A 25,969-nucleotide genomic window follows, 5' to 3' on the forward strand; every position below is an offset into this window, starting at 1 on the left:
TAAAAGATAAGAATACGAACATAAAGTTATAGGAGTATTGTTAGAGGGTAAAGAAAAATATTTTTATTCGGGTTCCAAGCAGTTATTAACCCTGCCTAAAGGAAAAGAGTAGGATAGATAGAGACCCACTACCAGATGCACACATATCAGAAGAGACTGCCTAGAGGGTAGCCTGTTTGCCAGATAGCCAGTGGAGAGAAAGGATAAGACACACCATATAAAGCACATGTCACAGCACGGGGGTAACCCAAACCAATAATACCTCATAAAATAATAATGCCAACTTCATAGAAACAATTGACAAGAATGAACCCAGTCATAACCCTTAGAGAATTTACAATATTCTGTATTACCTCCCAGTGGAGGAGTAAGGGGGAAGTAATGGGTGTGTAGGGGTGTGTTCATAGACAAGAAAGGCCTTAAAATGTCCAAAATCTTTTCCGGCAAATGTCAATAGCACCACACCGAATCAATACATTTCAAAGAACAATAAACAAACTTGCACGCAACCTCCATTTAACTAAAATGTCAACCCAAATGTCAAATAAAATAAAATTGTATTTGTCACATGCACCGAATACAACAGTTGTAGACCTTACCGTGAAATGCATACTTACAAGCCCTTAACCAACAATGCAGTTTTAAGAAAATAAAGTTAAGAAAATATTTACTAAATAAACTAAATAAAAAAAAGTAACACAATGAAATAACAATAATGAGGCTATTTACTGCATCCGCCATTGCTCTAATTCTGCGAAGGGAGGTCTTTACCAGATACAGGATTCCAGACCAAATTCTCTCTGACCAAGGTCCGCAGTTCATCTCAGGAATTTACAAAGAGCTCTGTACCTACTTAGGTGTAGTTGCCAAGCTGACCACGGCCTACCTGACCGAGAGGGTAAACCTGAAGGGGATGATTGCTTCATTTGTGGGGGATCAGCACACAAGGTGGGATCATCATCTTCCTGAATTTCGCTTTGCACTGAACTCTGCGGTCCAGGAGTCTTCTGGGGTCACTCCCGCCGAACTCCATCTGGGAAGACCACTAAAAGGTCTGATGGACAGAGTCTTGCAAAGTTCCAACGTTTCACCTGACTGCTCAGCATTTGATGCAGTCCAACACCACCACACCTTGCTAGCCAGAGCGGAGGCCAGCAGAATCAAAGCCAAACAACGACAGCTCAGAAACTATGACAAACATGGACGAGACATGTGTTTCCCACACCAGTCTTATGTCTGGATCCGTTCTAATCATCTGTCAAAGGCGTCAAAGCAGTTCACTGCCAAGCTAGATTCGAGATTGAAAAGGTCCCTACTGTGTGGTGCAGCAGTTGGGGTCGGTGAACTACCTGGTCTGTTTGGAAGACACTGAGAAGATGTCAGGACGGTGCATGTTGTTGACCTAAAGCCCTGCTACCCTACGGCAGAAGAGCTGGATCGCAGGCAAAAGCAACATCTGCAGGAACTCTTCTTGGAGGACTCCGATGATGAGGACTTCCCTGATTTTGTGTAGTAGGAACATGAACCTGCCAAAGCCTGAATTCGCTCTGTTTCTGGGGGGAGGAGTGTGGCGAAATCCTGCACCGCGCCTTCACCTGACACTTTAAGAGCACATCAGCAGTCAGGAAGGAAAAAATAAAGATAGCTCTTCCGGCTCTGTGTGGGAGCTCTCGGTTGGCGTGGCAGTTTGATACTGTGTGCAACTCTGCAGAAGTCTATTTTCAGCGTGCTTAGTTTGTAAAGTGTTTAAGTCGATTGGCGGTGTTACCGCTCTAGGTCGTAGTTGTAATCTTTCGGGACTGCTCCTGTTATTGATCGCATGGATTAGTAGCAACATTTTTGCGAAACTTTAACATACAAACCAACAAACCATCAAACGGACAGACAGTGCAACAGCTAAGACCCCCCCTCTCTCGCTTAGTCTAATTTTCTCCCTATCATTCCAGTGCTTTATACTGCAGCAGACTTTCTTTTTTTCAACGTGCTCCCTTTGATGTTCAGTGTCGCTGGAGTATTATTGCCATTCCAGATGTATTTGGGTTGACATTTTAGTTAAGGGGAGCTTGTGTGCGAGTTGATTGTTTATTGTTGTTTGAACTGTATTGATTTGGTGTGTTACTACTGACATTTTCCTGAGAAGATTTTGGACATTTTAAGGCCTTTGTTATGTCTGTGAACACACCCCCACACACCCATTCATTCCCCCTCCTCCACTGGGAGGTAATACAGAATATTGCAAATACCGGTACCGAGTCAATGTCAATGTACGGGGGTACAGGTTAGTCAAGGTCATTTGTACATGTAGGTAGGGGTAAAGTGACTATGCATAGATAATAAACAGTAAGTAGGAGCAGTGTAAAAACAAAGGGGGGGGGGGGTGTCAATGCAAATAGACCAGGTGGCCATTTGATTAATTGTGGCTTGGGGTCAGAAGCTACTAAGGAGCCTTTTCAACCTAGACGTGGCGCTCCGGTCCGCTTGCCTTGTGGTAGCATAGAGAAGAGTCTATGACTCGGGTGACTGGAGTCTTTGACAATTTTTTGGGCCTTCCTCTGACACCGCCTAGTATATGGTTCCTGGATGGCAGGAAGCTTGGTCCCAGTGATGTACTGGGCCGTACGCACTACTCCCTGTAGTGCCTTACGGTCGGATGCCGAGCAGTTACCATACCAGGCGGTGATGCAACCGGTCAGGATGCTCTTGATGGTGCAGCTGTATAACTTTTTGAGGATCTGGGGACCCATAACAAATCTTTTCAGTCTCCTGAGGGGGGAAAGGTATTGTCGTGCCCTCTTCACGACTGTCTTGGTGTGTTTGGACCATGATAGTTCATTGGTGATGTGGACGCGCTCCGACGCGCTCCGCTACAGTCCCGTCGATGCGAATGGGGGCGTTTTCGGCCCTACTTTTCCTGTAGTCCACGATCATCATCTCCTTTGTCTTGCTCACGTCGAGGGAGAGGTTGTTGTCCTGGTACCACACTGCCAGGTCTCTGACCTCCCTATAGGCTGTCTCATCGTTGCCGGTAATCAGGCCTACTACAATTGAGTCGTCAGCAAACTTAATGATGGTGTTGGAATCGTGCTTGGCCACGCAGTCGTGGGGGAACCGGGAGTACAGGAGGGGACTCAGCACACACCCCTGAGGAACCCCCGTGTTGAGTATCAGCGTGGCAGATAAGTTGTTGCCTACCCTTACCACCTTGGGTGGCCCGTCAGGAAGTCCAGGATCCAGTTGCAGGGGAGGTTTTTAGTCCCAGGGTCCTTAACTTAGTGATGAGCATTGTGGACACTATGGTGTTGAACGCTGAACTTTAGTCAATAAACAGCATTCTCACACAGGTGTTCCTTTTGTCCAGGTGGGAAACGGCAGTGTGAAGTGCGATTGAGATTGCGTCACCTGTGGATCTGTTGGGGCAGTATGCAAATTGGAGTGGGATGATGGTGTAGATGTGCGCCATGACCAGCATTTCAAAGCACTTCATGGCTACCGACGTGAGTGCTACGGGGCGGTAGTCATTTAGGCAGGTTAACTTCGCTATCTTGAGCACTTTTTTTTTTCTTGAAACATGTAGGTATTACAGACTCGGTTAGGGAGAGGTTGAAAATGTCAGTGAACTTGCCAATTGGTCCATGCATGCTCTGAGTACACGTCCTGGTAATCCATCTGGTCCTACGGCCTTGTGAATTTTGACCTGTTTAAAGGTCTTGCTCACATCGGTTATGGAGAGCGTGATCACACAGTCATCCGGAACAGCTGGTGCTCTTATACATGCTTCAGTGTTACTTGCCTCGAAGCAAGCATAAAAGGCATTTAGCCGTCTGGTAGGCTCGCGTCACTGGGCAGCTCGCGGCTGGGCTTCCCTTTGTAGTCCGTAATAGTTTGCAAGCCCTGCCACATCCGACAAGCATCAGAGCCGGTGTAGTAGGATGCAATCTTAGTCCTGTATTGATGCTTTGCCTGTTTGATGGTTCATCTGAGGGCATAGCGAGATTTCTTATAAGCATCCGGATTTGTGTCCCGCTCCTTGAAAGCTGCAGCTCTAGCCTTTAGCTCCCGGGCTCCTGAGTGGCACAGTGGTCTAAGACACTGCATCTCAGTGCAGGAGGTGTCACTGCAGTACCTGGTTTGTATCCAGGCGGAATCACATCCGGCCTGGATTTGGAGTCCCATAGGGCGGCGCACAATTGGCCCAGCGTCGTCCGGGTTTGGCCGGGGTAGGCCATCATTGTAAATGTGTTTTCCCTGTGGCTCAGTTGGTAGAGCATGGTGTGTGCAACGCCAGGGTTGTGGGTTCGATTCCCACAGGGGGCCAGTACAACAAAAAAAATAATGTATGAAATGTATGTGTTCACTACTGTAAGTCGCTCTGGATAAGAGCGTCTGCTAAATGACGTAAATGTAAATAAGAATTTGTTCTTAAGTGACTTGCCTAGTTAAATAAAGGTTAAGTTAAAAAAATAACAATTAAAAGCTCAGTGCGGATGTTGTCTGTAATCGATGGCTTCTGGTTGGGATATGTACGTACGGTCACTGTGGGGATGATGTTGTCGATGCACTTATTGATGAAGTCGGTGACTGAGGTGGAATACTCCTCAATGCCGTTGGAAGAATCCCGGAACATATTCCAGTCTGTGCTTTTAAAACAGTCCTGTAGCGTAACATCCACATCATCTGACCACCTCCGTATTGAGCGAGTCACTGGTACTTCCTGCTTTAGTTTTTGCTTATAAGCAGGAATCAGGAGGATAGAATTATGGTCCGATTTTCCAAATGGAGGGCGAGGGAGAGCTTTGTACGCATCTCAGTGTGTGGAGCAAGGTGGTCTAGAGTTGTTTTTCCTCTGGTTGCACATGTGACATGCTGGTAGAAATTAGGTGAAACGGATTTAAGTTTGCCTGCAATAAAGTCCCCGGCCACCAGGAGGGCCGCTTTTGAATGAGCACTTTCTTGTTTGCTTATGGCCTTATACAGCTCGCGGAGTGCGGTCTTAGTACCAGCGTCGGTTTGTGGTGGTAAATAGACGGCTACGAAAATATAGATGAAAACTCTCTTGGTAGATAGTGTGGTCTACAGCTTATCATGAGGTACTCTACCTCAGGCGAGCAATACCTCGAGACTACCTTAATATTAGACACCGTGCACCAGCTGTTATTGACAAATAGATACACACCCCCACTCCTCGTCTTACCGGACATAGCTGTTCTGTCATGCCGAATCACGGAAAACCCAGCCAACTGCATATTATCCGTGTCGTCGTTCAGCCACGACTCGGTGAAACATAAGATATTACAGGTTTTAATGTCCCATTGGTAGGATAGTCTCAAACGGAGCTCATCCAGTTTATTCTCCAGTGATTGCACATTGGCTAATAGAACGGATGGTACAGGCGGGTTACCCGACAAATTCTCACAAGGCACCCTGATATCTGCCCCTTGTATTTCCTTCTTTTCTTCATGCGAATGACAGGGATTTGGGCCTTGTCTGGGAGCAACATTATATCCGTTGTGTCTGACTCATTAAAGAAAAAATCTTCATCAAATTTGAGGTGAGTATTCGCTCTTCTGATATCCAGAAGCTCTTTTCAGTCATAAAAGACGGTAGCATCAACATTATGTATAAAATAAGTCACAAACGATGCGGAAAAAACACACAAAATAGCACAATTGGTTAGGTGCCAGTAAAACGGCAGCCATCCCCTCTGGCACCAATCTTCATTCAAATGCATCTGGCAGGGCAATAATAGTCCAGCGACACTGAACATCAAAGAGAGCACATTGAAAAAAGAAAGTCTGCTGCAGTGTAAAGCACTGGAACGATAGAGGGAAAATGAGAGTAAGAGAGAGAGGGGGTCTTAGCCATCTGATGGTTTGTATGTCAAAGCTTCGCAATAATGTTGCTACTAATTCATGCGATCAATAACAGGAGCAGTCCCGAAATATTACAACCACGACCTAGAGCAGTAACACTTAAACACTTTACAAACTAAGCACGCTGAAAATAGACTTCTGCAGAGGTGCACACAGTATCAAACTGCCGCGACAACTGAGAGCTCCCACACAGAGCTATCTTTATTTTCTCCTTCCTGACTGCTGATGCGCTCTTAAAGTGTCAGCGCACGGTGAAGGCGTCGTGCAGGATTTCGCCACAAAGTAAATGGGTCAGTAGAATAGAATAAACACTGTGTTGCAGTGTGTGTGTGTGTGTGTGTGTGTGTGTGTGTGTGTGTGTGTGAGAGAAAAATCTGTGTGTTTGTAGTGCATGTTTGATTGTATATCTTTGTGTTTATCTGATCTTTTCCAAAGTTGACATTAAGGATAAACATGTAAAATATATTATCAATAGAGACTGGATATAAATATTACAAATATGAACGTTCTGATACTAGAACTTTGTCATTCTACCATCGTAGAAGCCAGAGAGGGTCAAATAAATATGTCTAAGATTTGCCCATAAAATGTTCAATATTATAGTAGGCAATATGGAGTTTGCACTGGTTTGCCAACTTTCACTGAGACAAAACAATAAATTCTGTAACATGTCAGCTGCACGCAGAAAATAAATATTGCACAGACCAGAGCTGGAGATATAAACATTAGGGTCAGAGCCTATTCACATCTGTGTGTGCCAGTGGCCAAGGCAGGAATATAATTTGTCTGTAAGGGAGATAGGTTTTTCTCCCAACTCCTGGGAAATTCAGAAGTAATGGGAGTCTGGCCAAGAGTAGCACACTGATGGACACACACACAGCAAGAACTGGCTCAGGATCAGTTCTCAGGCTAAAGGGGCAGAGTAGAGTACAGCCCGCCAGCAAGCACAGTACAGACACATTTCTCAGAGGCTTTCAATAGCATACTGTTATTAGCTCCACAGCAGTTGGTGCTATACTTAGAATTCTATGATGTCAATGTGTTAGTCCGTAGGAGAAATGGGCACTGGACTAAGGATAGCTGTGGGCAAAGAATCCTGCAGCATGCACAAACAATAGGTACTGAGAAAAAAATCTGTCACAGGGCTCCACAATAGAACATTAGCTTTGCATTTTGTATTTCCAGACCAGAAATTATTATGATTTGTCATGAACAGCTCTCGCCTAATTTATTTATACCTGTGTTCAATGTGCCAGCAATCTTTTTCAATGCGTTTGTGCTTGGTCATAAAATAGCGCAGCACCCAAGACAAAAGGGCTGTCGATGAGGCAGGCGTCTCGCGAGAGACGTTATTTGTGACCTCATAAAACATTATGAAAATCAAAAGAATCCTTATTTCTGTTTGTGTGTTCTACTCTGTTCCACTAGAGTAAGACAGACAGGCCGCTTCACACACCCACATGTGCCACACCGTACCATTTCCTCAACCATTTTCTAGTGTTACATCCATTTTCTCTTTCTACTGGCCCTGATTAAAGTATCTGGGTGTTAAGGGGCCTCCTGGATGAGTAAAAAGCACAATCAAACAATAAAAAATTCCAATGATATACAGTGGATTCGGAAAGTATTCAGACCCCTTGACTTTTTCCACATTTTCTTACGTTACAGCCTTATTCTAAAATGGATTTAAAATATATATATCCTCATCAATGTACAAACAATACCCCATTAAGACTAAACGAAAACAGGTTTTTAGACATTTGCAAATTTATTAAAAGTAAAAAACAGAAATACCTTATTTACATAAGCATTCAGACCCTTTGCTATGAGACTCGAAATTGAGCTCCTGTTTCCATTGATCATCCTTGAGATGTTTCTACAACTTGATTGGACTCCACCTGTGGTAAATGCAATTGATAGGACAGGATTTGGAAAGGCACACACCTGTCTATATAAGATCCCACAGTTGACAGTGCATGTCAGAGCAAAAGCCAACCCATGAAGTCAAAGGAATTGTCCATAGAGCTCCGAGACTGGATTGTGTCGAGGCACAGATCTGGGGAAGGGGTTGGCCTCCATCATTCTTAAACAGAGAAGTTTGGAACCACCAAGACTCTTCCTAGAGCTGGCCGTCGGCCAAACTGAGCAATCGGGGGAGAAGGGCCTTGGTCAGGGAGGTGACCAAGAACCCGATGGTCACTCTGACAGAGCTCCAGAGATCCTCTGTTGAGATGGGAGAACCTTCCAGAAAGACAACCATCTCTGCAGCATTCCACCAATCAGGCCTTTATGGTAGAGTGGCAAGATGGAAGCCACTTCTCAGTAAAAGGCCCATGACAGCCCGCTTGGAGTTTGCCAAAAGGCACCTAAAGGACTCTCAGACTGTTAAAAAACAAGATTCTCTGGTCTGATGAAACCAAGATTGAACTCTTTGGCCTGAATACCAAGCGTCACGTCTGCAGGAAACCTGGCACCTTCCCTACGGTGAAGCATGGTCGTGGCAACATCATTCTGTGGGGATGTTTTTCAGCGGCAGGGACTGGGAGACTAGTCAGGATGAGGGAAAGATGAACGGAGCAAAGTACAGAGAGATCCTTGAGCTCCAGAACGCTCAGGACCTCAGACTGGGGCGAAAGTTCACCTTCCAACAGGACAACAACCCTAAGCACACTACCAAGTCAATGCAGGAGTGGCTTAGGGACAACTCTCTGAATGTCCTTGAGTGGGCCAACCAGAGCCCAGACTTGAACCTGATCAAATATCTCTGGAGAGACCTGAAAATATCTCTGCAGCAACATTCCCCATCCAACCTGATAGAGCTTTAGAAGATCTGCAGAGAAGAATGGGAAAAACTCCCCAAATACAGGTGTGCCAAGCTTGTAGCGTCATACCCAAGAAGACTCGAGGCTGTAATTTCTGCCAAAGGTGCTTCAACAAAGTACTGAGTAAACGGTCTGAATACTTATGTGATATGTGATAAATGTGATATTTCCTTTCAAATTTTTTATACATTTGCAAAAAATTCTAAAAACCTGTTTTTGCTTTGTCATTAATGGGGATAGGCGTCCCACTAGCGGGACACCTGTCGACAACATCCGGTGAAATTGGAGGGCGCACAATTCAAATAAATAATCGTAATATTAAACATTCATGAACATACAAGTATCTTAAATCATTTAAAAGCTGACATTTTTGTTAATCTAACTGCATTGTCCGATTTTCAATAGGCTTTACAGCGAAAGCATACCATGCGATCGTCTGAGGCGCCCCACATCAACATATTTTTCAACCAGCACAGGCTTCACAAAATCACAAATAGCGATTAAATAAATCACTTACTTTTGAAAATCTTCCTCTGTTTGCAATCCCAAGGGTCCCAGCTACACCATGAATGGTCGTTTTGTTAGATAAAATCCTTCTTTATATCCCAAAAAGTCTGTTTAGTTGGCGCCATCGATTTCAGTAATCCACTCGTTCAACAAGCAGACAAAGGAATCCAAAAAGCTACCGCTAAACTTCGTCCAAACAAGTCAAAGACGTTTCTATTTAATCCTCGGGTACCCTAAAATGTAAATAAACTCTAATATTTCATATGGATGTAAAATTAGTAAACAAGTGCCCTCTTTCTCGCGCGCTGAAAGACTGATATTGTTCTGGTGGTCTCTTCACAAAAACTCAAAGTTCTTGCTCGTTTTTGAAGAAACAAGCCTGAAACCTTGAATAAAGACTGTTGACATCTATTGGAAGCCATAGGAATTGCAATCTGGGAGCTGGAATTACATAGGAACAATAGCTTTCCATTATAAGAGCCTGGGACCTCAACAAAAAATAATTCTGGTTGGTCTTTCTTCGGACTTTCGCCTGCCATATCAATTCTGTTATAGTCCAAGACATTATTTTAACATTGTTAGAAACTTCAAAGTGTTTTCTATCCAATACTACCAATTATATGCATATCCTGGCTTCTGGGCCTGAGTAACAGGCAGTTTACTTTGGGCACATCAGTCAAGTGGAAATTCAGGAAAATAGACCCTAGCTCTAACTAATGGGTATTGTGTCCAGACTGATGAGGGGAAAGCCTTTTTAATCAATTTTTAGAACAAGTCTGTAAAGTAACAACATGTGGAAAAAGTCAACGGGTCTGAATACTTTCGAATGCATTGTACTTTGGCAGGAATTAAAGGGCAATTCCGCCAATTTTCAACATCATATTCATCACCTCCAGCATCCTACATACAGTGCTTTGAAAAAGTATTTGCCCCCTTTCCAATTCTCTCTACTTTTGCATATTTATGATACTGAATGTTATCAGAACTTCAACCAAAACTTAATATTAGATAAAGGGAACCTGAGTGAACAAGTAACACAACAATTACATACTTATTTCATTTATTTCATAAACAAAGTTATGCAACATCCAATGCCCCTGTGTGAACAAGTAATTGCCCCCTTACACTCAATAACTGGTTGTGCTAACTTTAGCTGAAATGACTCCAACCAAACACTTCCTGTAGTTGTTGTTCAGTCTCTCACGTCGCTGTGAAGGAATTTTGGACCACTCTTCCATGCAGTACTGCTTTAACTCAGTGACATTTGTGGGTTTTCAAGCATGAACTGCTCATTTCAAGTCCTGCCATCTCAATTGGGATTAGATCTGGACTTTGACTAGGCCATTCCAAAACGTCAAATTTGTAGCTTTTTAGCCATTTCCATGTAGACTTGACAGATGGCCTGACATTCTCCAGTAGAATTCTCTGATACAGAGCAGAATTCATGGTTCATTCTATTAAGGTAAGTCGTCCAGGTCCTCAGGCAGCAAAGCATCCCCAAACCATCAGACTACCAGCACCATGCTTGACCGGTTGTATAATGTTCTAACTGTGGAATGCAGTGTTTGGGTTTTCACCAGGCATTGGACCCACACTGTACAAAAAGTTGTACTTTTGACTCATCTGTCCATAGAACATTCTTTCAAAAGTCTTGATGATCATCCAGGTTCTCTTTGGCAAACTTGAGTCAACTTTTTGGACAAGATGGGTCCTATTGGGTGTTGCATAACTTTGGAATTGGGTGTTGCATAACTTTATTAATTAAATAAATGAAATAAGTATCTATTGTTTTTGTTGTTATTTGTAAACTCAGATTCCCTTTATCTAATATTAGGTTTTGGTTGAAGATCTGATAACATTCAGTATCAAAAATGGCCCAAAATAGAGAAAATCAGAAAGGGGGCAAATACTTTTTCACGGCACTGTATGTGAAAATGTCAAGTTTATATCTTTATTCTTATTAATTATTTGTTATTTTTTTATTTTTTACTTCAGTTTATTTTAGTAAATACTTTCTTAACACTTATTTTTCTTTAAACTGCATTGTTGTTAAGGGCTTGTAAGTAAGCATTTCACTGTAAGGCCTGTTGTATTCGGCGCATGTGACGAATATAATTTCATTTGATTTGATGTTAGGCCCTGTTCTGGCTATTCCATATGGCTGTGGGCTACACTAGTTTATTTAGCAGACAAAATTTGCTGAATAAAATAGAAAGGATATTTTCTCCAAACGATTTGAGGGAGTGCGTACATGCGGCTATTCTGTGTTGAGCGGTTAACAAAGAAACAAGTACTCCTATATGCTTAATTTAGAGTTATTTATGTAACTTTGGTTGTGACACAAATGTTGGGCTATATATTTAGATTTTTTATACATTCTAAGGCTGCATGATGCGACTCTAATGATGATTTGAAAAAAGCCGCATGAAAGGCAAGGCTCTGCTTTGTTTTTGTGCAGGCTGTACACACTTCATCAGTATCTCATTCACAATTTGACATGCACTCAATAATGCCTCGAATTTCCCGGCTGCATCCCCTTTGTGTGGCTGTAATGCCCCCTAAACAAATCCATGCCTTTTGCGGCCAGTCGCCGTTGTGCCCTTGGGCTGTGTGCCTCTCAATCACATGGCTCTCAGTCACGTGATCGGGCCTATCTCAAAGGCTTCACACGTCCTTATCCAATTCCGAGGCGCATATTGAATATATTGGAAGAACTGTCCACATTTACTTTCATCAGCCAACAAGATTAGTAGGCCTAACGAACAGCAAAAGCACTAGCCTATGTCAATCTACTATCCCCCAAAGTACAAAAGTTGACCTATTCTGTGTGAGAAATAAATATTCAAAGCATAGTCCGGGACAGTTGTGGGAGGCGATAGATCCCAAATGAATACAACCACTAGCATCAAAAAACATGTTTTAAGCAATGAGCCTAATGCAACAGATGAGAATGTTTAGCTTAAAATGTTGATTAAGTATTAGGCTATTTCTCCACATTATAAGCGCAGCAATGCGCACACGGCAGCAGGCTATAAGCGTGAATGTTCCATTAGCCGGAAAACATGGTGAATGGTGAAAATGGTGAAAATGATATTTTCCAAACTTGAAACTCACGAGCAGCCAGTTAGGCTCTGTACCCCTTGTAAAGCGGATGAATGCTTACTTTTAAGAAGTTATTTGCCAACTTTAGTTGTTATCAAAACATATAGGCCTATGGGCTAGGCTACAGGAGGTGTGTGACTATGATTTGAAAAAGTCGCAAAAAAAACATGCACTGTTTGCCTTAAGCTGGGCATCATTCACAAGTGATAATATATCATTCACAAGTGGTAGGCTAATATTGTCACCCATCACACTATTATTGATTCAATCTTGTCTTTACATATACAAAATTAAATATGGGTGAAATTTTTGTTTTCATTTAGAATGGACCATTATCATGCACCTGTCTCGAAAGAGGGGCAGTGGAAAAAAATACATGTCATCTATGCACTTAAATAGCGAATGGAGAGCGCTTTCCTGTGGTTCATTTTCATACCAGCGAGGTTGGCTATATTCCTGTTTTAAAGAGAAGCAATGTGCTTAATATTAGGAAAGTTGAGAAATAAATATAGTAGGTCTAGCCTATAGAAAGGTAATGGGATCCTCCTCTTTTTAAAAGAGGCCATCACTCTGTTTTCTCACGCAATTGCATAGCCTATAGAAATGTTGCGTAACATGAGCTCATGGTTCTGCTATGAAGTGTTTGATTTACATTTGCATTGATGTCAGAGTGATTAAAGGGACAATAGAGTGCGGAGTACCAGGCAGTTAGCAAGTTTGGTAGGCTACTAATGACCATCAGCAGCATCAGAACTTGGAGAATCCTAATTACCGTGACTAAACGGTCACCTGGAATTTGAATGCCGTCATGACTCGTGACCGCCGGTGAGGCAGTAATACGGTCACCGTAACAGCCCTACCCCACACTCTTGTCATTGTAATGTTGAAAATTGGGTCGGAATTACAGAAAGAGCCCAGGGCAGATGAGTTGAAGTCAAAGCCGGAATTTTGGTAATTAACTGCCAATCTGATGTTCAAAAGTTCTTGTCGGTTGTAAGAAATGATAGTGGATACATTTCATGAAAATAAACTAAAAATAAACTACAAAAGAATCACAAAAGAGCAAAGTTGGGTCGAAAGCTTGCAAAACGGCGGCCATCTAGTACGGCGCCATCGCCATCGCCATCTTCATACTATACTGTATGTTAAGTGCTTGGGCTCCTTACCGGTGAATCATCAGGTTTCCTCTCGGCCACATGGCAATAGGGAATGGGCTCCGTCCCGTTCTCAAGTGATGTGAACACTGGAACACAAAACATTCAATAAATCACCACATATCAATGACAAATACTTAAATTATCAAAGACATTAAAGCTATAGAACACAGAGAAGCTTGGTTGAATCTCTACAGCAGTGGGATTTTATCTACTGAATGTCCTGGAATAAACCTAAGCATTCATTTTACAAGCTTTGGTAGAGAAGCTATTTCATGAATAAATACATATTTCAGAAAGCCACAGGGTATTCGGATGGGATTACGAACGGGGAAGATTCTCATACTTTAATTTTGGGTCATTTTTTCCCTACTGAGCCCTGTCCAGATATTCAAGTATGGTTGAGTAGAAATTCCAGTCTCTACATGTGGCAAGCAGAGAGGAACACAGCACAATGTTTCTATTTCTCTATCCTTATGGGACAGATGATATTCTTTGTGTGGAGCTTCAAATGACATTTTGAATAGTGTGCTTTCTTTGACTTCATTGTTCTTGGTAAATGCTGCTGCAAGCAAAAAGTCAGGCTCATTGGCTTATTTCTCCTATAATTAAATGTGTCTTTGAGATCTTACTCTGAGTACTGTACAGTACATAGAACTGAGAAGCAAGTAGGGGAGAGTGGGGTAAGTTGAGCAGTTATTTAATTCCACATCACTCTGTCAAGGGAAATATAGTATTATTTCTAACAAATATATTTACATATACTGTATTTCATGATGTTTTGTATCCCTGGAAAGAATCAGAATTCATGTCAACATTACAGTTTTGAAAACAGCTTGTCCAGATAAAGAGGTCTTTTGGCTCAACTTACCCTGGGTATCGGGTACTGCAGGACAGGGTAAGGGAAGCTGCATACACATTTCTGTACTGATTACATTTTTACCACTACCTTTTAAAGACCATGTCTATCTTTATTTCCCAAACACAATTCAACACAATCGCAAATGCTCTTTTATCTTTTAATAATTTAAAGCATATTTTAACTCAGGCTTAACACCTAACAAACACTTCGTACTTAAAAAATAATTGTATTAATTAATAAGGATCGGACCCTTTTTTAAATGTATAGGCCCTGTTGTTACCTCATATCCCAACGATAATGCCTTGCAATTTGCTCGACTTGCCATTGGATCAACCACTGGCTCAACTTACCCCAAGGCATATATTATGACTATATTAGTCGACACAGCTACAAGGATGCACTTTCATGCTAGGTTTAGGACCTCATACTTAAGCTTATAGAGAATCCAACTGATATATAGAACAATCTTAAAATGATCTACTTTGGTTTAGATACAAGCATCCCGAAACCTCTAATAAGGAAGAAACCATGTGGTTTTATTTTTTTTGCATTGTAATTTCAGAAAATGTCAGTAATACACTGAGTATACCAAACATTAGGAACCCCTTTCTGATATGTATTTGCCTTCCGAACAGCCTCAATTCGTCAGGGCATGGACTCTACAATGTGTCGAAAGCGTACCACAGGGATGCTGGCCCATGTTGACTCCAATGCTTCCCACAGTTGTGTCAAGTTGGATGGATGTCCTTTGGGTGGTGGACCATTCTTGATACACACGGGAAACTGTTGAGCGTGAAAAACTCAGCAGCGTTGCACCGGTTTGTCTCAAGAACTGCGCCTGGCACCTACTACCACACCTCGTTCAAAGGCACTGAAATATTTTGTCTTGCCCTTTCACCCTCTGAATGGCACACATACACAATCCATGTCTCAATTGTCTCATGGCTTAAAAATCCTTCTTTAACTCTCGCTCGTCTACACTGATTGAGGTGGATTTAACAAGTGACATCAATAAGGGGTCATAGCTTTCACCTGAATTCACCTGGTCAGTCTATGTAATGGAAAGAGCAGGTGTTCCTAATGTTTTGTACACTTAATGTATATAATATACATGTTTGGTGTATTGGTCAATTGTTTTGCAGGGCCTTCTACGGATTCTACAGAAAAGCTCAGTCAATGTCACCTCCCGGGTTCCGTAAGATTCATTAATACACTGATATAATTGATTTTCTGAAATACTGTATGTTATACAGTGAGGGAAAAAAGTATTTGATCCCCTGTTGATGTTGTACGTTTGCCCAATGACAAAGAAATGATCAGTCTATAATGTTAATGGTAGGTTTATTTGAACAGTGAGAGACAGAATAACAACAAAAATATCCAGAAAAACGCATGTCAAAAATGTTATAAAAAGATTTGCAGTTTAATGAGGGAAATAAGTATTTGACCCCTCTGCAAAACATGACTTAGTACTTGGTGGCAAAACCCTTGTTGGCAATCACAGAGGTCAGACGTTTCTTGTAGTTGGCCACCAGGTTTGCACACATCTCAGGAGGGATTTTGTCCCACACCTCTTTGCAGATCTTCTCCAAGTCATTAAGGTTTCGAGGCTGACGTTTGGCAACTCGAACCTTCAGCTCCCTCCACAGATTTGCTATGGGATTAAGGTCTGGAGACTGGCTAGGACACTTCAGGACCTTAATGTGCTTCTTCTTGAGCCACTCCTTTGTTGCCTTGGCCGTGTGTTTTAGGTCATTGTCATGCTGGAATACCCATCCACAACCCATTTTCAATGCCCTGGCTGAGGGAAGGAGGTTCTCACCCAAGATTTGACGGTACATGGCCCCGTCCATCATCCCTTTGATGCGGTGAAGTTGTCCTGTCCTCTTAGCAGAAAAACACCCCAAAAGCATAATGTTTCCACCTCCATGTTTGACGGTTGGGGATGGTGCTCTTGGGGTCACAGGCAGCATTCCTCCTCCTCCAAACACGGCGAGTTGAGTTGATGCCAAAGAGCTCCATTTTGGTCTCATCTGACCACAACACTTTCACCAGTTGTCCTCTGAGTCATTCAGATGTTCATTGGCAAACTTCAGACGAGCATGTATATGTGCTTTCTTGAGCAGGGGGACCTTGCGGGCGCGGCAGGATTTCAGTCCTTCACGGCGTAGTGTGTTACCAATTGTTTTGTTGGTGACTATGGTCCCAGCTGCCTTGAGATCATTGACAAGATCCTCCCGTGTAGTTCTGGGCTGATTCCTCACCGTTCTCATGATCATTGCAACTCCACAAGGTGAGATCTTGCATGGAGCCCCAGGCCGAGGGAGATTGACAGTTCTTTTGTGTTTCTTCCATTTGCGAATAATCGCACCAACTGTTGTCACCTTCTCACCAAGCTGCTTGGCGATGGTCTTGTAGCCCATTCCAGCCTTGTGTAGGTCTACAATCTTGTCCCTGACATCCTTGGAGAGCTCTTTGGTCTTGGCCATGGTGGAGAGTCTGATTGATTGCTTGCTTCTGTAGACAGGTGTCTTTTATACAGGTAACAAGCTGAGATTAGGAGCACTCCCTTTAAGAGTGTGCTCCTAATCTCAGCTCGTTACCTGTATAAAAGACACCTGGGAGCCAGAAATCTTTCTGATTGAGAGGGGGTCAAATACTTATTTCCCTCATTAAAATGCAAATCAATTTATAACATTTTTGACATGTGTTTTTCTGGATGTTTTTGTTGTTATTCTGTCTCTCACTGTTCAAATAAACCTACCATTAAAATTATAGACTGATCTGTCACGGTTGTCGTGGGTTAAGGAGGACCAAAACGCAGCAGGAATGTTGATGCTCATCTTGTGTATTTATTTACAAACTAAGTGAACACCAAAACAACAAAACGAAACGAACTTACGAACAACGAAACAGTCTTGAAAGGCTCACTCGGCAAAACAAGAAACAATCTCCCACAAATACACAGACAAACACACCCAACTCATATAGGACTTCCAATCAAAGGCAACACCAAACAGCTGCCTTCAATTGGAAGTCCACCCCAATTAACTCAACATAGAAACAGATTACCTAGACTAAACATAGAATTACATAAACAAGGAACAGTGCCCAAAAACCCCGGAATACATAAATCAAATGCCCTTTTTAGAAAAACCACCACCCCGAACCACATAAACCAAATACCCTCTGCCACGTCCTGACCAAACTACAATAACAATTAACCCTTATACTGGCCAGGACGTGACATGATCATTTCTTTGTCAGTGGGCAAATGTACAAAATCTGCAGGGGATCAAATACTTTTTTCCCTCACTGTACAATCATGATCAACTTTTCACTACAGTCTAATTCCTATTCTGGCAATACTTTCACCTTGAAGTTCTATAATTGTCTTAATATTTTGTATACTCAGTGTATATCTGCAGTAATAGCAGAATGATAGCGTTTCACAGCATTACTTACTCGCCAGTGTTGTAATTGGCTGTGATATTCGGCTATTGATTTCTCCCGCCGGAGCGGCATCTGTTGTTAAAATGGGAAAGCTGTTTTGACTTTGTGGCTATGTTATCTAGTGGAAATCGGGTCAAGTGGCCAATGTAGAAATCACTCTGTTATTTCCTGGATGCTAAAATCGCTCAATTTCAGTTTATGTGAGAAAACAAGCACTGAAAAGTGTAGAGAATCATTATACCATCTAAATCCCTATGAAATATATTTTCAATAACAAAAAATATTATTTTTACAGCCCTTTGAAGCTGGTGGACTAAAGCCTAAAGTAAAAGGCTCATGTGCGACCCTCCGCCATGTTAGAAGAAATGGGATGCGTGGGAGAGGGAGATTTGTTTTGAATGCAGCCTAGTACTGTTGCAATTCACCTAGCTTCCACTTTAGGGGAGACATCCTGAGAAATTCTAGGTATAGCTTTTTTAAGGTTATAGACATATCATTAAGTAGTCAGTAATGTTTCATTCATAATGTCTATGCATAACAGAAGTGCATTTCCCAGTGTCACTAATGGCTGCCTCTTGGTACACCCAGTGGTGGAAAAAGTAAAAGTGAAAGTCACCCAGTAAAATACTACTTGAGTAAAAGTCTAAAAGTATTTGGTTTTAAATATACTTAAGTATCAAAAGAAAATGTTATTGCTAAAATATACTTAAGTATCAAAAGTAACAGTATAAATAATTTCAAATTCCTTATATTAAGCAAACCAGATGGCACCATTTTCTCTTTTTTTACGGATAGCCAGGAGCACACTCCAACACTCAGGAGCACACTCCAATTTACAAACGAAGCATTTGTGTTTAGTGAGTCCACCATCAGCGGCAATAGGGATGAGCAGGGATGTTCTCTTGATAAGTGTGTGAATTGGACAATTTCCCTGTCAAATCAAATCAAATTTTATTGGTCACATACACATGGTTAGCAGATGTTAATGCGAGTGTAGCGAAATGCTTGTGCTTCTAGTTCCGAGCCTGGTAAGCATTCAAAATGTAACGAGTACTTTTGGATGCCAGGGAAAATGAATGGAGTAAAATGTACAATATTTTCTTTAGGAATGTAGTGAAGTAAAAGTAAAAAATAATATATAAATAGTAAAGTAAAGTACAGATACCCCAAAAACCTACATAAGTAGTACTTTACAGTATTTTTACTTAAGTACTTTACTCCACTGAGTACACTGTGTACAGTACTCACCATTATCACTGTGCTTCCTGGTGAGTTCATGTTGACTGCTGTGAGCGACGACCTCTTCTGGAACCTGGGCCAAATCACTGGTCTGTGGGAGCAGATAGAAGCTATTATATCTAACTGACAGATTGATACCAGTCATTCAGATCACCCGCCATAGTAGATAGGTACCCAGAACATGCACACACACTGAGAAACAGTGCTTTCTACAACATCCTAATGTTTGCCACACTTCTGAGAATCGTAGAGGGTGGTCTAGATGTAGGACCACTTTCAGGACCACCAAAAAAGCTTTGATGTTATCTTGAATTTACAAAAGCTGCTCAATGGAGCTCCAAAACATTGACTAATATTATGACTGGGCTACAGTTGAAGGAATCATAACAACACTGATGATCCAATCAACTGAATGTGGAAGTAAAGTAATATGGGATCAAAATTTGCAGTTGGTCATTATTATCGTATGTAGTGGTAAACAAAAGGGGTGGGTGAGCTGAGTTTACTTGAGTTTGCCCTCTGCTATCATTGATGGTAACCCTTGCTGTGATCACATTGTCCCAGTGTTTAAACACGTAGTATTTTAGACCCACTCCATAGCAGTTGCCGTTGACAGGACTGCCCCGGTTGCTTTGAGACATCCTTGGAGAAAGGGCTGATTCAAGTCGCAGTACAGTTAATGTGAGATTTACACAGATAAACTGCAGAGAAGCGAGGAGATGAAAGGTGTAATTTTTATGCTTTGAGTCTTCGACTCCTCCTCTCTGTCTAAAAGCTCTGTAATCTGAGCGTTTTTCATGAGCAGATATCTCTCCTGGAGTCGTCATTCCAATCCCCCCTAGACTTCCTTTATTGGTCATATTTACTCCACATTGGCTGTACACGATCAACAGTGGTGTTGAGTATTAAGTAAAAATACTTTAAAGTACTACTGTACTTAAATGTTTTTTTTGGTATCTGTACTTTACTATTTCTATTTTTGACAACTTTTACTCCACTACATTCCTAAAGAAAAGAATGTACTTTTTATTGCATACATTTTCTCTGAGAGCCAAAAGTACTCATTACATTTTGAATGCTTAACAGGACAGGAAAATGGTCCAATTCACGCACATATCAAGAGAACATCCCTGCTCATCCCTACTGCCTCTGATTTGGTGGACTCACTAAACACAAATGCTTCATTTGTAAATTATGTCTGATTGTTGGAGTGTGCCCCTGACTATCCGTAAATTAAAAAAAGAGGAAAATCGTGCCGTCTGGTTTGCCATATTTAAGGAATTTGAAATGATTTATACTTTTACTTTTGATACATAAGTATATTTTTGAAATTACATTTACTTTTCATACTTAAGTATATTTAAAACCAAATACTTTTAGACTTTTACTCAAGTAGTATTTTACTAGGTGACTTTCACTTTTACTTGAGCCATTTTCTGTTAAGGTATCTTTACTTTTACTCAAGTATGACAATTAGGTACTTTTTCAACTACTGACGATCAGATATTAAAGAGCTGGAGTAAAGATACAACAAGAACACCTGTATTGAAGCTGTTGTACTATAGCTTTTCATACTGTTCTTTGTTTCAATTGTACAATCATTGCATTCCAATCATTGCTGTAAGAAACAGAGCACGCTAGTTTTGGCACGTACTTCAATGTGTGTCTCTCGTCTATACTATTAGTCCAGCTGAAGATGGCAGAATATATAAAGTGCATAATGTATTCACTTGACCCGTCAACCATGCTCCCAGGCTAAAATGCGTGATCGAACTCTAATCAATTAAGCCAGCGTAACAGCAGCCACCCAACTGTGCCGGAGCACAGATACACCACCGTTTCCTAGGTGCCAGTATTTGTCCTAATGTACTGAGTCCCTACACTTATTCTCCGACTCAGAGGAGTTAAATGCGGAAGACACATTTCGGTTGAACGCATTCAGTTCTGCAAATGACTAGGTATCCCCTCTCCCTTTCCCTTCCCTTATTCACTCACAGCAGCTAAAGATTAATGCTGAGCGATTATTCCAAAATGTCCAGTTATTTTTCGTTTTTTAAACAACTACTTGGTTAAATTATTTGAATACCATTTCGTTATGTTTTTTTCTTCTTCTGTGAGCTGTTTCTGTCGAGATAAATCAGATCAAGCCTGAACTGTGCCATGTAGTAGGGAGTTGTAGTTTCAAACCACCCAATATTCTACATAGTTTAGCGCAGAAATGTGGTAATTAACTACAATGACCATAATCCATTGCGCGCCCGCTTAACACTGGACCCGCCTGGCCTTTCAGCATGTAAGTATCCGCTAGGGAAAGTTAGGAGGCGTCCTCTTTAGCATATGCATCAGATGCATATCAACCCGCAAGGTGCGCAAACATGCTTGATAAATAATGCATAAACTATTGTAAAGGATTAATTAAATAAAGAAATATGCGTGGAAATATATACAATGTATAAATGTTTAGATAGAGTCAAGGAAGTGTTTTGTATAATTCTACAAAGTCCTAGAAAAAACTTAGGCCTATAGCCTATTTTCATTTCCCTTGCAATAAAAACATTAAAGCTTAATCCATTTCATCAACTTTATTTGTATATTTGATTAGTAATAGAGTTATAGTAATTAATCAAGTCCAGTTACAGCTTGTTTAGACAAAGTAGAAATGAAAATTATAATAATTGTCCAGGTGTCGCCTATCTTCCCCATTATCCCCAGTGTATTTATACCTGTGTTCTCTGTTTGTCTGTTGCCAGTTCGTTTTGTTCGTCAAGCCTACCAGCTGTTTCCCCTTGCAGCTGTCTTTTTTCTAGTTCCTGTTTTCTAGTTTTCCTGTTTTTTACCATTTCTGCCTGCCCTGAGCCTGCCTGCTGTTCTGTACCTTGTCACAACACCCTCTATTATTGACCTCTGCCTGCTCTGACCCCGAGACTGCCTGCTGTTCTGTACCTTATGGACTCGGATCTGGATTACTGACCTCTGCCTGCCCTTGACCTGTCGTTTTGCCTGCCCCCTGTCCTAGTAATTAACTTTTGTCACTGTCTGCATCTGGGTCTTCTCCTGAAACGTGATAAATAATAATAATACAAAAACAGCCAGCTGCGCAGGTGAAATAATTTGCTGTATTCCTAAACAAAAGCACAAGTGAATGAACAATTGCAAAGGATTAATTGCATGAAGAAATATTTGTGGAAATATATTCATGACAAGATATAAAAACAGTAATTTGTTGATTGTATCAGACACTGTATTATGCCCTTATACCCGTGCCTTTACACATGAATCAATCACGTCTTCTCTTTATGCTTCGGGTCCACAGTCAGCACACAGCTTCGGGGCTTTGTGTGAGCAAATGTGGCTTATTCCGCGTGCACCTGCCGACTTGACATTGTCTTCTTTTTCCCGAGTGGGAGCTGTGGTGCTTGGGGAAGAGGGAGAGCAGGACCTGCTGCCTTGGCAGCCTGCTTGACTGCTGTAGCTTCTTTCTTGGCGTTCATGTGGTTCTCACAATGCTCACATGCCAGATCCATGATGAAATCTCTCCTGCTGACTGTCTTATCAAGGCATTGCTTGTACAACACGTACGCGTTGATAGCACCCATGTCGAGCACGTTGTAGAACACCGCAACAGGACAGCTGCGAGTACCTCCTTTTACAGAGTACAGTCTTGCCATCTGGTCGAGTGCATCCACACTAACCTATTACATAAAATAGAATAGAATAGGTTAGAATTATATAGAATAATAATACTAATAGTTATAATATTAATGTAATATAATAAAAGGGGACCATATTTGGTGTTTGGCAGATGGAAAGGCTATCTGTATATGGCAGAGATATATACCATTGCGCGATTGTAGTCTGTCACCGTCTCCGGTTTCTTCTTCTGGTCACTGCCGATGGCAACAGTGGGATGCATGGTGCTGAGGATGCAAACACTTATTTATTTTACATCTGTACACCATGAGTGTTGCTTTACCACAGCTCCACTGGTATGTTGTTTTGCGCAGAGGGGGGCATCTCTCGCCTTTGTTTGTTCACTGTTCCAAGCAGGCTAGTCTTATTTGCAATCAACTTGTCTGCCAGGGAAATTGATGTGAATAAGTTGTCCATGGTCACATTTCTGTCTTTGCCCATGTAAGGCTCCACGAGTCTCAAAACCACAGTCTCGGAAAATCGCTCACCCGCTGGCCTGGTTTCATCTTTCTCCAGATATGGAAAGCCATTGAGCAAGTACTTGGCTTTGACATCTAACCAAAACTGAACTAAAGTGACATGCACCATTATCAGTTTCTATCTGGTTTCTATCGCCCATTCATCCACTGACTTCAGGAAACAGTAGAGGGAGCACCCCCTATCCCCTATCCACATCGACATCTGCAGCTAACCAAAACTTAACAAAAGTGACATGCACCATTATCAATTTCTATCTGGTTTCTATCGCCCATTCATCCATTGACTTCAGGAAACAGCAGAGGGAGCATCCCCCTATCCCCTATCCCCCTCGACGGGACAGCAGTGGAGAAGGTGGAACGCTTTAAGTTCCTCGGCATGCGCCTCTTCAATCTCAGGAGGTTAAAGAAATTTGGCTTGGCACCTAAAACCCTCACAAACATTTACAGATGTACAATTGAGAGCATCCTGTCGGGCTGTATCACCGCCTGGTATGCCAATTGCACCGCCCCACAACAGCAGGGCTCTCCAGAGGGTTGTGCCATCTGCCCAACGCATCACCGGGGGCAACCTACCTGCCCTCCAGGACACCTACAGCACTCGATGACACAGGAATGCTAAAAAGATCATCAAGGACAACAACCACCCGAGCCACTGCCTGTTCACCCTGTTATCATCCAGAAGGCGAGGTCAGTACAGGTGCATCAAAGCTGGGACAAAGAGACTGAAAAACAGCTTCTATCTCAAGGCCATCAGATTGTTAAATTGCCATCACTAGCACATTAGAGGCTGCTGCCCTATACACATAGACTTTAAATCACTGGCCACTTTAATAATGGAACACTAGTCACTTTAATAGTGTTTATATATTTTGTACATATGTACACTACCGTTCAAAAGTTTAGGGTCACTTAGAAATGTCCTTGTTTTTGAAAGAAAAACAAATTTCTTGTCCATTAAAATAACATCAAATTGATCTGAAATACAGTGTAGACATTGTTAATGTTGGAAATGGCTATTGTAGCTGGAAACGGCAGATTTTAAAAAAATGGAATATCTACAAACAGTAGGCGTACAGAGGCCCATTATCAGCAACCATCACTCCTGTGTTCCAATGGCACGTTGTGCTAGCTAATCCAAGTTTATCATTTTAAAAGGCTAATTGATAATTAGAAAACCCTTTTGCAATTATGTTAGCACAGCTGAAAACTGTTAAGAAAAGCCAAGAAACTGAAGATCTCGTACAATGCTGTGTACTACTCCCTTCACAGAACAGCGCAAACTGGCTCTAACCAGAATAGAAAGAGGAGTGGGAGGCCCCTGTGCACAATTGAGCAAGAGGACAAGTACATTAGAGTGTCTAGTTTGTGAAACAGATGCCTCACAAGTCCTCCACTGGCAGCTTCATTAAATAGTGCCCGCAAAACACCAGTCTCAATGTCAACAGTGAAGAGGCGACTCCGGGATGCTGGCCTTCTAGGCAGAGTTTGAGAAACAGACGCCTCACAAGTCCTCAACTGGCAGCTTCATTAAATAGTACCAGCAAAACGTTAACAGTGAAGAGGTGACTCCAAGGTGCTGGGCTTCTAGGCAGAGTTCCTCTGTCCAGTGTCTGTGTTCTTTTGCCCATCTTAATCTTTTCTTTTTATTGGCCAGTCTGAGATATGGCTTTTTCTTTGCAACTCTGCCTAGAAGGCCAGCATCCCGGAGTCGCATCTACACTGTTGACATTGAGATTGGTGTTTTGCGGGTACTATTTAATGAAGCTGCCAGTTGAGGACTTGTTAGGTGTTGTGTGAAGGAAGTAGTACACAGCATTGTACGAGATCTGCCTTAATCGACAGCCACATCTTTGGCGCCCCAGGAACAGTGGGTTAACTGCCTTGCTCAGGGGCAGAACAACAGATTTTTACCTTGTCAGCTCAGGGATTTGATCCAGCAACCTTTCGTTTACTGGCCCAACACTCTAACCACTAGGCTACCTGCCGCACAGCCAGAGCAATGCTGCCACGCGAGTTGCCATGTGCTGAATGTATGGACGGCACAGACATTCTTGGAAAAAGTTACATTTGGAAATAGAGCTGCACCTCCTTAATTTTGAGAGTAATTTGAAAAAGGTAAGTGTCATAGAAACTTCAGTGTCACGGTTGTCGAAAGGAGGAGCGGACCAAAGTGCAGCGTGTGTGTCGTTCAACATTTTATTTACACTGTGAAACTATGCAATACATATAAATAAACTGAATAACAAAAACAACAAACCGTGACGCAGAGGTGACACATACACAGAATCAAAGATAATCTCCCACAAACCCAGGTGGAAAAAAACCCTACTTAAGTATGATCTCCAATTAGAGACAACGAGGACCAGCTGCCTCTAACTGGAGATCATCCCAAACAAAACCCCAACGTAGAAATACAAAACTAGAACCTGACAAAATAGAAATAGAAAACATAGAGAAAAAACCCTGTCATGCCCTGACCTACTCTACCATAGAAAATAACATCTTTCTATGGTCAGGACGTGACAGTACCCCCCCCCCCCCAAAGGTGCGGACTCTGACCGCACCTAATCAAAACAACAACCCCCCCCCCAAAAAAAGCGAGGGTAGGGTGGGTAACTACTGTCTATGGCGGCTCTGGTGCAGTACACATAACCTTCTCATCCCGCGGATCCTCCAACAGAGGAGGCGGCTCCGGTTCGGGGCGTAACCCCCGCTCCGCCCGCTGATCCCTCTGCTTCTGTGCCACCGGACCGTGGATCGTCGTCGGAGGAACCCGACTGTAGATCATCGC

At 42.1% G+C, this 25,969-nt stretch overlaps 1 protein-coding gene across 2 annotated transcripts in view; it reads right to left on the bottom strand.

Annotated features, from left to right (window-relative positions):
* The window catches only part of LOC115162564 (SH3 and cysteine-rich domain-containing protein), an 82,092-nt gene that overhangs the window by 18,562 nt on the left and 37,561 nt on the right, over nucleotides 1–25,969 (bottom strand). For both annotated transcript variants that reach the window (XM_029713994.1, XM_029713993.1), the window contains exons 6-7: nucleotides 19,019–19,100; nucleotides 13,468–13,544 (exon numbers count right to left, since the gene is read on the bottom strand). In XM_029713994.1, coding sequence (XP_029569854.1) covers nucleotides 13,468–13,544; nucleotides 19,019–19,100 — 159 coding nt within the window. The remainder of the gene's footprint in view (nucleotides 1–13,467; nucleotides 13,545–19,018; nucleotides 19,101–25,969) is intronic.

The sequence above is a fragment of the Salmo trutta genome, chromosome 25 (genome assembly GCF_901001165.1).
Source record: "Salmo trutta chromosome 25, fSalTru1.1, whole genome shotgun sequence".
NCBI classification, from domain to species: Eukaryota; Metazoa; Chordata; class Actinopteri; order Salmoniformes; family Salmonidae; genus Salmo; species Salmo trutta.